The sequence below is a fragment of the Somniosus microcephalus genome, chromosome 4 (assembly GCF_052327205.1).
Source record: "Somniosus microcephalus isolate GS21.2 chromosome 4, FLI_Smic_1.0, whole genome shotgun sequence".
NCBI classification, from domain to species: Eukaryota; Metazoa; Chordata; class Chondrichthyes; order Squaliformes; family Somniosidae; genus Somniosus; species Somniosus microcephalus.
Window position 1 is genome coordinate 43,265,980 of NC_140990.1, and position 15,233 is coordinate 43,281,212.

The 15,233-nt window shown below is 48.8% G+C and overlaps 1 protein-coding gene across 1 annotated transcript; it reads right to left on the reverse strand.

The window, feature by feature from the left end:
- Positions 1 to 455: 455 nt before the first annotated feature.
- LOC147118746 (uncharacterized) lies at positions 456 to 7,100 on the reverse strand. The gene is made up of 2 exons (XM_085984559.1): positions 6,048 to 7,100; positions 456 to 4,708 (listed from the first exon to the last, which is right to left on the reverse strand). The coding sequence occupies exon 2, from the start codon at positions 4,346 to 4,348 to the stop codon at positions 3,305 to 3,307; it is 1,044 nt and encodes a 347-aa protein (XP_085840685.1). The 5' UTR covers positions 4,349 to 4,708; positions 6,048 to 7,100; the 3' UTR covers positions 456 to 3,304.
- Positions 7,101 to 15,233: the final 8,133 nt, after the last annotated feature.

The following is a 15,233-nucleotide window of genomic DNA, read 5'->3' on the forward strand; positions in this document are numbered from 1 at the left end:
ATGGCGGCACCTCGCGGGTTTCTGCGCGTCTCTCTCTCCCTCTCTTAGACGCTGCTCGGCCCCTGAACACCGGCTGCACCCTGTGCGCTCTGCCCTCTCTCTCTCTCCCCCGTCGACGCTGCTCGGCCCTTTGCTGTGCCGCTCGGTCGGGCTCTAGCCCGCCGCTGTCCGGGAAGGGTCTGCGCACTACCTGTTGCCAGCCCCTTTCGCTGGACCACCTCGACTGGAAAGCCAAGCCTGGCTCTCGACAGCCCCCGCCGCAATTCTCGAGTCTCTGCTGGATGACTGGGCGGTTGCCCGTGGTCGACGCCCGAGTCTCTGGCTTTGACCTCCAATCCACTGATCTCCAGGAATGAATCCCCGGGAGGTGATGCAGAGTTGCAGGTAGGTTCGAACTTGCCTTCTCGCCAATGTTGTGTCCGTGTATAATAAGACACAGACTGCAGGAGAACGGTACAACAGGTGTTTACTCAACGTGGCTCACAGTGGAACTGATCTGTACAGATTACTACTCAGTGCTATATACAGGTGTGGTCACTGCCAGTACTGCAGTGTACATGAGCTGTAAAAGATAGTTCCCCCCTTAAAGGTATATACATTACAACGGTCAGGCCGTGTGGAGTCAAAGGTCAGGTAAGAGAATGGATGGAAAGATCGCAACAAACTTCCCTTAACTCCAACCCTCTGATTTCTGTTTTGTAGCCATCTTTCCATCCATTCTGCTGCCTGGCCCTTCACTCCACACGGCCTGACCTGGGTCATCTTCGAGACCTTACAAACTGTTTATGGATAGCAAGCTGGTTACAAAACAGAAAACAGAGAGTAGGGGTTGGGAGTAGCTACTCAGACTGGCAAAAGGTGGGAAGTGGTGTTCCACAGGGATCGATGCTGGGACCACTGTTGTTCACCATTTACAGAAACGATTTGGACTCGGGAATCAGAGGTACAATTCCAAAATTTGTCAATGACACCAAATTGGGAGGTAGAGTTAATACTGAGGAAGACTGTGACAAAATCATGGGTTAAACTCCCTCTCTAACAGCACTGTGGGAGCAACTTCACCACACGGACTGCAGCGGTTCAAGAAGGCGGCTCACCACCACCTTCACAAGGGCAACTAGGGATGGGCAATAAATGCTGGCCTTGCCAGCGACGCCCACATCTCATGAACGAATATTTAAAAAATGCAAGACTTCCAGAATGGGAGGGCAATTAACAAATGAATTTTAAGAAAGGTGGTGCATTTTGGTAGGAATAATAAGGAGGCCACAAACTACTTAGAAAATAAGCAGCTAAATGGGGTAGAGGAGCAAAGGGATCTCGGGGTCCAGATACACAAATCGCTAAAAGTAGCGACGCAGGTTAATGAGGCCATAACAGAAGCAAACAATGGACTGGGGATCATTTCTAGAGGGATAGAATTGAAAAGCAGAAAAGTGATGTTAAACTTGTATGGAACATTGGTTAGACCACACTTGGAGTACTGTGAACAGGTCTGGTCTCCATATTATAAAAAGGATATAGAGGCACTGGAGAAGGTGGGAAAAGGCTTTGCAAGGATGATCCTAGAACTGAGAGGAAATACTTATCAGGAAAGGCTGAACAGGCTGGGGCTCTTCTCCAGAATAAAGAGAAGGTCGATGGGTGACCTGATCGAGGTCTTTAAGATGGTGAAAAGGTTATATTGGGTGGACCTGGAGAAAATGTTTCCACTTGTGGGGGAGTCCAAAACTACAGGTCATAAATATAACACAGTCTCTAATAAATCCAATGGGGAATTCAGGAGAAACTTCTTTACCCAAAGAGAGGTCAGAATGTGGAACGTGCTACCACAAGGAGTAGTTGAGGCAAATAGCACAGATACATTCATGGGGAAGGTAGATAAGCACATGAGGGAGAAAGGAATAGAAGGATATGCTAATAGGGTTAGATGAAGAGTGGTGGGAGGAGACTCGTGTGGAGCAGAAACACCGGCATTGACCAGTTGGGCCGAATGGCCTGTTCCTGTGTTGTAGACTCTGTAATTCTATGTAACTCTGTGTAACTATGTCTTCTGACTCCTGACGTAGCTGGAAAAGCTTTTACTATTATTACCACAATTGTGCACCATCTTCATTTCCAAAGATCTCTTAGCCTCTCTAATGGCTGCTTTTGTCTCCCTCAATTGTCGGTAATATTTGTCCCTATTCTCCTGTAAACTGAACTCATCTTGTTACGAACTGGGTTCAATGTAAGACAGTTCGAGGAGTCAGGCATCATTCACCCCTAGACCTACACTGGCCGGTAAAACCCCAGACGGTTCCTCAGTAAGGATTCCTCTGGTTCCTCGGTGTATATTTGTCAGGATACCGAAGCCCAGCTTTCTTACCGTCCACTCCTGGAGGCCCCACTCCCTGAGCCTACAACCTTCAGCAGGGTCAGTGGTAGAGTTCCACAGCAGGAGTGATCCCAGAGTAACTGTCGGGATCGCACCCCCATGGATGTTCCGGGTCGTGTACTTTTAGTTATCCTGGTGTCTAACGCACACACATCAATAAAACAGGGAATTCCTGGAAACACTCTGCAGGTCCTTCTTTATCTGGAGATCAAATGTCTGTTGTATAATTGTACCAGCAGTTAACAGGCTCCTGTGAACTCCTCCGTCTGCTATTTTAATGCAGACTTTAACCAATTTATTTTAAACGGGTTTATTTTAAATGAGTCCATGCCTGCCTTAAAATGGTAGACTCAGGACTGTCACACAAACATGTTAAATCTTCGTAGAATAATTACCACAGTAATTTTTAGACTGGAAACTTAAACCTGCTGTTTCACTTTCAGTCAGGAACAGATCGCAGTTTGACACCAATCTCTGATTTGACAGCACGTTCCCAGCATTCACCGTTGTTCTTCCTGACTCTAAACACAGTTGTAAAGGGGCCTTCTGTTCCGTGCCTAGGAGCTCTGAACCTTGGAAGAGAGCGGCTGGGACACATTTCTTACAGGCCTCAAGATTAACCCTCACGGAGCCTTTGCTGTCAATGAAGAGAGACGAGAAAGACCAAAGTGTCGTTTGCCCCTCTCAGTGTGGCCCTGAAGGACTGCATCCAGGCTGAAGTTCTGTTCCCGCCATACGATCCTCCCCCAGATTGTCCTTTCTGAGCTCCAGCCAGGTGATTCTAAACACTCAGGTGGGAAAGAAGAAAATCTACAACAATGTGTTTAACACAAAGCTGACACATATCCAGAATATTAAACTCCAGCCTAGTTGTAGGGGTCATTAACCTCAGCAGAAATAAATCCCAACTATCAGAATGAACATGGCTCAGGCCTGGATGTGATTAACAGCAGCAATAACAGCAGAATCCAACCACTGCAGTGAATTGTGAACTCGCTGGTGTCTCAGCAGGGTGGATGCCTGAGTGAATCCCTTCCCACATATGGAGCAGGTGAACGGCCTCTCCCCAGTGTGAACTGGCTGGTGTCTCAATAGGGTAGATGACTGATTGAATCCCTCCCCGCACCAGGAGCAGCTGAACGGCCAATCCCCAGTGTGAGTGCGTTCGTGTTGTATCAGTTTCCTTTTGCTTTTAAAACTCTTCTCACAGTCAGAACATTTAAAAGGTCTCTCATCAGTGTGAACAAGTTGATGATCAGTGAGGTGGGATGAGCGAGTGAATCTCTTCCCACACACGGAGCAGGTGAACGGTCTCTCCCCAGTGTGAGTGCGCTGGTGTACAATAAGTTCAGATGACTGCCTGAACCCAGTCCCACAGTGAGAGCACCTGAACGGTCTCTCGTCAGTGTGAACACGTTGATGGCACATCAGTTCCCCGGAACTTTTACAGCACTTCCCGCAGTCCGAGCATTTAAAAGGTCTCTCCTCAGTGTGAACTCGCTGGTGTGTCAGCAGGTTGGATGAATTAGTGAATCCCTTCCCACACTCGGAGCAGGTGAACGGCCTCTCCCCAGTGTGAGTGCGTTGGTGTCTCAGCAGACCACTTGCACTTTTAAAGTTCAGCTCACACTTAGAACATTTAAAAGGTCTCTTATCAGAGTGAACAAGCTGGTGTTTCAGCAGGTTGGATGACTGAGTGAATCTCTTCCCACACACGGAGCAGGTGAACGGCCTCTCCCAGTGTGAACTCACTGGTGTATCAGCAGTGTGGTTGAATGAGTGAATCCATTTCCACACATGGAGGAGAACGGCGTGTCTCCAGTGTGAACTCGCTGGTGTCTGATCAGGTAGGATGAGTGAGCGAATCCCTTCCCACACATGGAGCAGGTGAACGGCCTCTTCCCAGTGTGACTGCGTCGATGAGTTTCCAGGTGGGACGGGCAATGGAATCCCTTTCCACAGTCCCCACATTTCCACGGTTTCTCCATGGTGCGGGTGTCCTTGTGTCCCTCCAGGTTGGACAATCGGTTGAAGCCTTGTCCACACACAGAACACGTGTACAGTTTCTCCCCGCTGTGAATGGTGCGATGATGTTTCAGGCTGTGTAACTGGTTAAAGCTCTTTTACAGTCAGTGCACTGGAACACTCTCACTCGGGTGTGTGTGTCTCGGTGCTTTTCCAGTCACACTGATGTTTGAAATCTTTTCCCATAGAAAGAACAGAGAAAAAGGCCAATGATATTCAGGTCCTGATGAATGGAGTGACTCTGTCAGATCTTGATGTGATGTTTGGTTTGAGTTTCCCGTCTGTAAATCCTCCCCTTCTAATACCCTGTAAAATGAGTTTACAAAAGTCATCACTGGAAGTACAGGATAGAAATTCAGAACAGATAATTCTAGTTTCTATGGAACATTCTTTCCTCTTGTTCCCCCAAAGCTGTAAATCCCCATCCCACACACTCTCCCTCCTCCCTGTGCTGAAATCCAAACCCATCGCACCATCTCCAACATTTCTTTCCTCCACTCCCAGTTTTCCCCCTCCCTCTACTCTGGTTGGGTTCAGTTCTACACCCGCTGTGTGCAAAGTGAGAATAAAATCAATGAGTCAATGATTGTCTCTCCTGGTCACAGGGACCCTGAAGCCCAGCCCACTCCCTGTTCCTGTATCAAGATGGCCACGCATGCGCTGTGCTGCAGGTGGAACCGGTCTGTCTTTCCTCCACCAAGATGGCGGCGCGTAGCCCGGGCCTATCACCAAGAAAAAGCCTCACCGCTGCCGTTCGGCGGAACACAGACCGGGCCGCGTGATCTCATTTGGGCCTGAGGCCGTTCTCCAACTTTATAAACCCTGCGGCGCGGCCTACCCGCAGTTTATTAATCTCCCGACCCCGCTCCCGCCGACCTGCAGCTCCGCTGGCGACCGCGCGAAGCTTTCTTTGTAAAGTCGGTGAGGGAGGCGTGACCCGGGCCCACGGCCTGATTGATGGTAGCTTCTGACCAATAGGGAGCGAGCGGGGCGGGGCTGGAGGAGCGAGCCGGTGGCGGGTCCTCCAACCAATCAGGGAGCCCGAGGGGCGGGACTAGCGCCGGCTGATTGTCTGATCCGCAGGGCAGCGAGTTTCTCCAGTCCCTTGTTCGGGGCCAGGGGAGGCTGTGGGCCTTTATTCCCCTTATTGGACACAAGGCTCTTTGTCTCACAATAACAACAGAAAATGCTGGAAAAACTCAGCAGGCCAGGCAACATCCGTGGAGAGAAATTAGAGTCAACGTTTCGGGTCAAAACCCTTTATCAAGACTAAAGAGGCACAGGGAATGAAATAGATTAAGAGATTATTTCATTCCCTGTGCCTCTTTAGTCTTGATAAAGGGTTTTGACCCAAAACGTTGACTCTAATTTCTCTCCACGGATGTTGCCTGGCCTGCTGAGTTTTTCCAGCATTTTCTGTTGTTATTTCGGATTTCCAGCATCTGCAGTATTTTGCTATTGTCTCACAATACGGCGGCTCAGGTTTTTAAAATGTTTGATTCACCAGAAAATGACGTAGTACAACATTAAATAAATCTGGAATGAAAAGTTTGTATCAGTGATGGTGACCATGAAACTATCGGATTGTGTAAAAACCCATCTGGTTCACTAATGTCCTTTAGGGCAGGAAATCTGCCGCTCTTACCCGGTCTGGCCTATTGGTGACTCCAGACCCACAGCAACGTGGTTCATTCTTAACTGCCCTCTGAAATGGCCCAGCGAGTCACTCAGTTGTATTCAGAAGGCAGCTCACCACCACCTTCGAGGGCAATTAGAGATGGGCAATAAATACTGGCCTTGCTGGCGATGCCCACATCCTGTGAATGAATAAAAACACACAGTGGTCAGCTTCAGAACATAAGAATTAGGAGCAGGAGTGGACCATACGACCCCTCGAGCCTGCTCCGCCATTCAATAAGATCATGGCTGATCTTCAACCTCAACTCCACTTTCCCACCTGATCCACATATCCCTTGATTCCCTAGAGTCCAAAAATCTCTCAGCTTTGAATATACTCAATGATTCAGCATCCACAGCCCTCTGGGGCAGAGAATTCCAAAGATTCACAACCCTCTGAGTGAAGAAATTCCTCCTCATCTCTGTCTTCAATGGTCAACCCCTTATCCTGAGACTATGCCCCCTATTTCTAGACTCTCCAGCCAGGGGGAAACAACCTCTCAGCATCTACCCTGTCAATCCCCCTCAGAGTCTTGTAAGTTTCAATGAGATCACCTCTCATTCCTCCAGGTCCCATCAAGGACTACCAGGGCAGGTACAGCACAGGTTAGATACAGGATAAAGCTCCCTCTACACTGTCCCATCAAACACTTCCAGAGCAGGTACAGCACGGGTTAGATACAGAGTAAAGCTCCCTCTACGCTGTCTCATCAAACACTCCCAGGACAGGTACAGCATGGGTTAGATACAGAGTAAAGCTACCTCTACACTGTCCCATCAAACACTCCCAGGACAGATACAGTATGGTTTAGATAGTCACTGACACCAAGCTCTTCCTGCCTGATATAAACCAACCCCACAGTCACTGACACCAATCTCCTCCTGTCTGATATAAACCAATCCCACAGGCCCAGAAAGATTAAACTCAGCCAGTTACTTGGATTGGACTTGTCTCCATTCCCGCGCCGAGGGGATTGCTGTACCAGACGGGAGGGGCAACATTTGGGGACTCTCGATTCTCCACCAATTCCCATTCCCCTTCTTTCTGGTGGATAATGGAGGTGCCACTGTGTGTAATGTGCAAGTCAGTAAGAATTGTCAGTGAGGATTAATCAGCACTTTCTAATTGGAGATGTTAATCAGTGGAACTTTTCAGAGGATAAATTGTAGATTTTGTACCAAAGGTCAATTTAGGGTTAAAGTAAAATTCATAATTTTATTGTCAAATAATTTCTTATGAAAGTCCTGAATTAAGGGGAAAGATCAAAGACAACGATTCTTAAAGGGACACTGCAGCCCCAACAAGTCAATCAGCTATATATCCAGAATATTAATAACCCTATAACTGGCTGGAGTTTAACATCAGCAGAAACAAACTCCAACTGTCAGAATGAATATGATTCAGTCCTGGATGTGATTAACAGCAGCAATAACAGCAGAATCCAACCCCTGCAGTCACTTGTGAACTTGCTGGTGTCTCAGCAGGTTTGATGACTGAGTGAATCCCTTCCCACACACAGCACAGGTGAACGGCCTCTCCCCAGTGTGAACTCGCTAGTGTGTCCGAAGGCTGGAAGAACAAGTGAATCCCTTCCCACACACGGAGCAGGTAAGCGGCCTCTCCCCGGTGTGAACTCGTTGGTGTGTCAGCAGGCTGGATGAACAAGTGAATCCCTTCCTACACACGGAGCAGGTGAACGGTCTCTCCCCGGTGTGAGTGCGCTGGTGTACAATGAGATTGGATGAATACCTGAACCTCTTCCCAGTGAGAGCAACTGAATGGTTTATCGTCAGTGTGAACTCGCTGGTGTTGAATCAGTTCCTCAGAGCTTTTAAAGCAGTTCGCACAATCGGAGCATTTAAAAGGTCTCTCGTCAGTGTGAACTCGCTGGTGTCTCAGAAGGTGGGATGAATTAGTGAATCCCTTCCCACACACGGAGCAAGTAAATGGCCTCGCCCTGGTGTGACTGCGTCGATTAGTTTCCAGCTCAGACAGGTAATTGAAACCCTTCCTACAGTCCCTACATCTTCACGGTTTCTCCGTGATGTGGGTATCCTTGTTTCCCTCCAGGTTAGATGATCGGTTGAAGCCTCGTCCACACATAAAACACGTGTACGGTTTCTCCTCGCTGTGAATGGTGCGGTGTTTTTTCAGGCTGTGTAACTGGTTAAAGCTCTTTCCAGTCAGTGCACGGGAACACTCTCACGCGGGTGTGTGGGGCTCGGTGCTTTTCCAGTCACACTGATGTTGCGATGATGTTTGGTTTGTGTTTCCTGTCTGTAAACCCACCCCTTCCAATACCCTGTAAAAGGAGTTTACAAGAGACATCACTGTAAGTACAGGATAGAAATTCAGAACAGACAATTCTAGTTTCTATGGAACAATCTTTTGTCTCTTTTTCCCCAAAGCTGTAAATCCCCGTCCCACAAACTCTCCCTCCTCCCTGTGCTGAAATCCAAACCCATCGCACCATCTCCAACATTTTTCCTTTCAATCGACTTTTCTTCCTCCCCCTGAAGGTGTTGAGTCTGATGGGTTCAGTTCTAAACTCATGCGGGACTGGAAGCCAGCACCCTGCGGGGCCCGGACTCTGTCATAAAATAATGGCTTCAGAAGAGAAATTGAAGAAATTATTTGAAAGAAGGTGTGGTGGTGAAATGTTGGGCGGGTGCTTAGCATCTCACACATTGTGTAAGATTAACATTCCACATGTCTGAACCTTTCATTCCATCCCTGATTTGGGCATCTCTTGAGCTGGCACTTCTTGTCCCATTATACCGAGTTGGTGCAACAGGAGAGCCAGGGATCAGGGGGATATTGGACAGGAAGCACACAGCACGGACATTACACTGCAGGTGGGATATGTGAGAGTGTTACAGTGAGGGCTTCGGGCACTTTATTAAACACACAGACAGCAGAAGCACATTAATCTGATGGGAGAGCACTGACACACGAGCAGCCAGCAGTGTGGAGCCTCCTGAGCGTCCGGCCCCTTTCCAGCCAGTAATTACAGGAGCTGGGACACAGAAAATGTCTCATTAAAATCACTGATATTTGTTCACACAAATCAACCCCCAAAAAATGCTGAATAATTTCTCCCAGATGCTCCCTGACCAGTCCCCATTTCTCCTCCATTTACAGACACTCCCTGACCAGTCTCCATTTCTCCTCCATTTACAGATGCTCCCTGACCAGTCACCATTTCTCCTCCATTTACAGGCACTCCCTGACCAGTCTCCATTTCTCCTCCATTTACAGATGCTCCCTGACCAGTCACCATTTCTCCTCCATTTACAGACGTTTCCTGACCAGTCACCATTTCTTCTCCATTTACAGACGCTCCCTGACCAATCACCATTTCTCTTCCATTTACAGATGCTCCCGGACCAGTCACCATTTCTCCTCCATTTACAGACGCTCCCTGACCAGTCACCATTGCTCCTCCATTTACAGACACTCCTTGACCAGTCCCCATTTCTCCTCCATTTACAGACGCTCCCTGACTCACTTCCTGTCTGTCCCGGAGTTTGGCGCTTTGTTGAGATTCGGGCCGGAGCGAAACGGGAACCCGCGGGTGGGGGCGGATAATGTTCACAGCTCTTATAATCGGGCCTGGGGCCGCACTCGGGGTGTGTGAAGCCCGCGTCCCCCCGGGGTTCATTAACCCGCCTCCCTCTGACCTGCTGCAGCCTCGCCACCCGCGCATGCTCAGCTCACCTTCTGTTGTTCAGGTTTAAAGGACAAGCCCCGCCCCTCACACATTCCGATTGGTTGGAGAATCCGCCGCCCGTTCGGTCCGCCAGTCCCGCCCCCTCTTCCTATTGGTCCGGAGCTCCCGTCAATCTGAGCTGAGCATGCGCGGAACTTGGCAGCAGCCGCTGACACATCAGGTGAGAGAGCTCAGCGAGCGGGTTCATGAACCCCGGGGGGACGCGGGTCGCTCACACCCCGAGATCAGGGAGCGGGTTCATGAACCCCGGGGGGACGCGGGTCGCTCACACCCCGAGATCAGGGAGCGGGTTCATGAACCCCGGGGGGACGCGGGCCGCTCACACCCCGAGCTCAAGGAGCGGGTTCATGAACCCCGGGGGGACGCGGGCCGCTCACACCCCGAGCTCAAGGAGCGGGTTCATGAACCCCGGGGGGACGCGGGCCGCTCACACCCCCAGCTCGGGGAGCGGGTTCATGAACCCCGGGGGGACGCGGGCCGCTCACACCCCGAGCTCGGGGAGCGGGTTTATGGACCCCGGGGGGACGCGGGCCGCTCACACCCCGAGCTCGGGGAGCGGGTTTATGAACCCCGGGGGGACGCGGGCCGCTCACACCCCGAGCTCAGGGAGCGGGTTCATGAACCCCGGGGGGACGCGGGCCGCTCACCCCGAGCTCGGGGAGCGGGTTCATGAACCCCGGGGGGACGCGGGCCGATCACACCCCGGGGGGACGCGGGCCGATCACACCCCGAGCTCGGGAACAGGTTCATTAACCCCGGGGGGACACGGGCTGCTCACACCCCGAGCTCGGGGAGCGGGTTCATGAACCCCGGGGGGACGCGGGCCGCTCACACCCCGAGCGGGTTCAAGAACCCCGGGGGGACGCGGGCCGCTCACACCCCGAGCTCAAGGAGCGGGTTCATGAACCCCGGGGGGACGCGGGCCGCTCACACCCCGAGCTCAGGGAGCAGGTTCATGAACCCCAGGGGGACGCGGGACGCTCACACCCCGAGCTCGGGGAGCGGGTTCATGAACCCCGGGGGGGCGCGGGCCGCTCACACCCCGAGCTCAGGGAGCAGGTTCATGAACCCCAGGGGGACGCGGGACGCTCACACCCCGAGCTCGGGGAGCGGGCATATATTATCAACATTTTATTTTCTGTATGTGATAAACCATTGCTAACTGAAATAGTGAGTTGCATGTAATCAAGGAAAGGGAAATCAGTTGAGTTTCTTTGAAATATATCCTTACATATGAATTAAGGAGCAGGAGTGGCCACTCGGCCCTTCGAGCCTGCTCCACCATTCATAAGAACATAAGAAATAGGAGCAGGAGTAGGGCAATCGGCCCCTCGAGCCTGCTCCGCCATTCAATAAGATCATGGCTGATCTGATCGTAACCGCCAATCCACTATCACAGAACCATCTCCTGAATCTAACAGAATTAGACACACGAAATAGGAGCAGGATCAGGCTACACGGCCCCTGGGCCCGCTCCGCTACCCACAGGGCCATGACCGATCCGAACCTAGACTCATGTCCAAATTCCTGCCCGCTCCCTGTAACCCTTAATTCCCTTTACTTCTAGGAAACTCTATTTCTGTTTTAAATTTATGTAATGATGTAGCTTCTACAGCTTTTTGGGGCAGCATATTCCATGGACCTACCACCCTCTGAGTGAAGTAATTCCTCCTCATCTCAGTTTTGAAAGAGCAGCCCCTTATTCTAAGACTATGCCCCCTAGTTCTAGTTTCACCCATCATCGGGAACATCTTCCCCGCATCCACCCGATCCAACCCCTTCACAATCTTATATGTTTCAATAAGATCGCCTCTCATTCTTCTGAACTCCAATGAGTAGAGTCCCAATCTACTCAACCTCTCCTCATATGTCCATCCCCTCATCCCCGGGATTAACCGAGTGAACCTTCTTTGTACTGACTCGAGAGCAAGTATGTCCTTTCTTAAGTATGGACACCAAAACTGTACGCAGTATTCCAGGTGCGGTCTCACCAATACCTTGTACAACTGAAGCAATACCTCCCTATTTTTATATTCTATCCCCCTAGCAATGAAAGCCAACATTCCATTGGCCTTCTTAATCACTTGCTGCACCTGCATACTAACCTTTTGAGTTTCGTGCACCAGGACCCCCAGATCCCTTTGTACTTCAGTACTTTCCAGTTTCTTGCCATTAAGATAATAACTTGCTCTACAATTTTTCCTGCCAAAGTGCATAACCTCACACTTTCCAGTATTGTATTCCATCTGCCAAATCTCTGCCCACTTACTTAGCCTGTCGATGTCCCCTTGCAGGTTTTTTATGTCCTCCTCACTCACTACTTTCCCTCCCATCTTAGTATCATCTGCAAACTTTGATATGTTACACTCGGTCCCCTCCTCCAAATCGTTAATATAGATTGTAAAGAGTTGGGGACCCAGCACTGACCCCTGCGGAACACCACTAGTTACTGATTGCCAGTCTGAGAATGAACCATTTATCCGAACTCTCTGCCTTCTGTTAGATAGCCAATCCTCTATCCATGCCAGAATATTACCCCCAATCCCGTGATTTTTTATCTTAAGCAATAATCTTTTGTATGGCACCTTGTCAAATGCCTTTTGGAAGTCTAAATACACTACGTCCACTGGTTCCCCTTTATCCACCCTATACGTTACTTCCTCAAAGAACTCCAGCAAATTTGTCAAACATGACTTCCCCTTCATAAAACCATGCTGACTTTGTCCTATTAAATTATGATTATCCAAATGCCCTGTTACTGTCTCCTTAATAATGGACTCCAAAATTTTACCTACCACAGATGTTAGGCTAACCGGTCTATAGTTTCCAGCCTTCTGTCTACTGCCCTTTTTAAATAAGGGTGTTACATTAGCAGTTTTCCAGTCTGCCGGGACCTTTGCCGAGTCCAGGGAGTTTTGGAAAATTATTACCAATGCATCCACAATCCCTACCGCCACTTCCCTCAAGACCCTAGGATGTAAGCCATCAGGTCCAGGTGATTTATCCACCTTGAGTCCCATTATTTTACCGAGTACCACTTCCTCGGTGATTTTGATCGTGTTTAGCTCCTCCCCCCCTTTAGCCCCCTGTTTGTCCAGTGTTGGGATATTCTTAGTGTCTTCTACTGTAAAGACTGATGTAAAATATTCATTCAGTGTTTTTGCCATCTCCATATTTCCCACCATTAATTTCCCGGTCTCATCCTCTAAGGGACCAACATTTACTTTAGCCACCCTTTATCTTTTTATATAACTATAAAAACTCTTACTATCTGTTTTTATATTTTTTGCTAATTTACTTTCATAATCTATCTTCCCTTTCTTAATCAATCTTTTTGTTATTTTTTGCTGTCTTTTAAAGTTTTCCCAATCCTCTATCCTCCCACTAGATTTGGCTACCTTATATGCCCTTGTTTTTAGTCGAATACTATCCTTAATTTCTTTACTTAGCCACGGATGCCTGTCTTTTCTTTTACACCCTTTTCTCAGTGGCATATATTTTTTTTGGAAGTTGTAAAATAACTCCTTAAATATACACCACTGATCATGTATCGTCTTACCCTTTAATCTATTTTCCCAATCCACTCTACTCAATTCCGCTCTCATACCTTCATAGTCTCCTTTATTCAAGCTTAGCACACTTGTTTGAGATCCAACCTTCTCACCCTCTAATTGAATATGGAATTCAACCATGTTATGGTTACTCATTCCAAGGGGATCCTTTACTAGGACATTTTTAATTAATCCCGTCTCGTTACACAGGACCAGATCTAAGGTTGCTTGCCCCCTGGTCGGTTCAGTTACATACTGCTCAAGAAACCCATCCCTAATACACTCAATGAACTCATCCTCAAGGCTGCCCTGCCCAATTTGATTTGTCCAATTAATATGATAGTTAAAATCCCCCATAATTATAGATGTTCCCTTATTACAAGCCTCAACTATTTCCTGATTGATACTCCGTCCAACAGAGTTGCCACTGTTCGGAGGCCTATAGACTACGCCCACTAGTGTTTTTTTCCCCTTATTATTCCTTACCTCCACCCAAACTGTTTCATTATCCTGATCTTTTGACCCAATATCATTTCTCTGTATTACAGTGATTCCTTCCTTTATTAACATAGCCACCCCACCTCCCCTTCCTTCCTGCCTGTCCTTCCTGATCGTTAAATAACCTGGTATGTTTAATTCCCAGGCATTGTCACCCTGCAGCCATGTTTCTGTAATGGCCACAAGATCATACCCATATGTAGTTATTTGTGCCATTAACTCGTCTATTTTGTTACGAATGCTACGTGCATTCAGATAGAGAACTTTCAAAGATGTTTTGTGACACTTAGTTCCTGCTTTTGCCCTTTTTATTACTTTACCTTTTACTCCATACCTTCTGCCCCTTCCTGACACGCTCTGGTTTTTAATTTCCCCACTGCTACCTAAGTCTATGACCTTCTCTGTTGTCATTTTTATTATTTGCTCTCTAGGAACCTCCCCCCCACTAGTTAGTTTAAAGCCCTCTCTACAGCCCTAGTTATATGATCCGCCAGGACTCTAGTCCCAGCACTGGCCAAGTGAAGCCCGTCCCAACGGAACAGCTCCCTCCTGCCCCAGTACTGGTGCCAGTGTCCCAGGAAGCAAAACCCATTTCTCCCACACCAGTCTTTGAGCCACGCATTTAACTCTCTAATTTTATTTGTCCTAGCCAAATTCGCTCGTGGCTCAGGTAATAATCCAGAGATTATTACCCTTGTGGTTCTGCTTTTTAATTTGGCCCCTAGCTGCTCAAACTCCCTCAGCAGAACCTCCTTCCTTGTCCTATCTATGTCGTTGGTACCAACATGGACCACGACAACTGGATCCTCCCCCTCCAAGTTTCTCTCCAGTCCAGAGGAGATGTCCTTAACCCTGGCACCGGGCAGGCAACACAGCCTTCGGGACTCTCGCTCTCGGCTGCAAAGAACTCTATCTATCCCCCTAACGATACTATCCCCTACCACTACAACATTTCTTTCAACTCCCCCCACTTGAATGGCCCCCTGCTCCACGGTGCTGTGGCCAGGTTGCTCATCCTCCCTGCAGTCCCTGCTCCTGTCCCCACAGGGAGTAAGAGCCTCGAACCTGTTGGACAAGTGCAAGGGCTGCGGCTCCTCCAACACTACCTCCTGGATCCCCGTACCGAGATTCAATGAGATCGTGGCTGATCCGATTACTCCACTTTCCTTCCTACCCCCAATAACTTGTCTCAGTTTCTTGCTGAAATAGTTCTACTTTTTGTGGCATCTTCTTTCAATCTACTATTTCATGAGTGAATTACAGTATTTTACTGTGACATGTCAGTCTTTTTGAAAGTGCTGTACTACAAAGTATTGATACTTTTACAAAAATAGAATGCTTATGTTTTGTGTTCTTTTGGACTCTGGGCTTTTG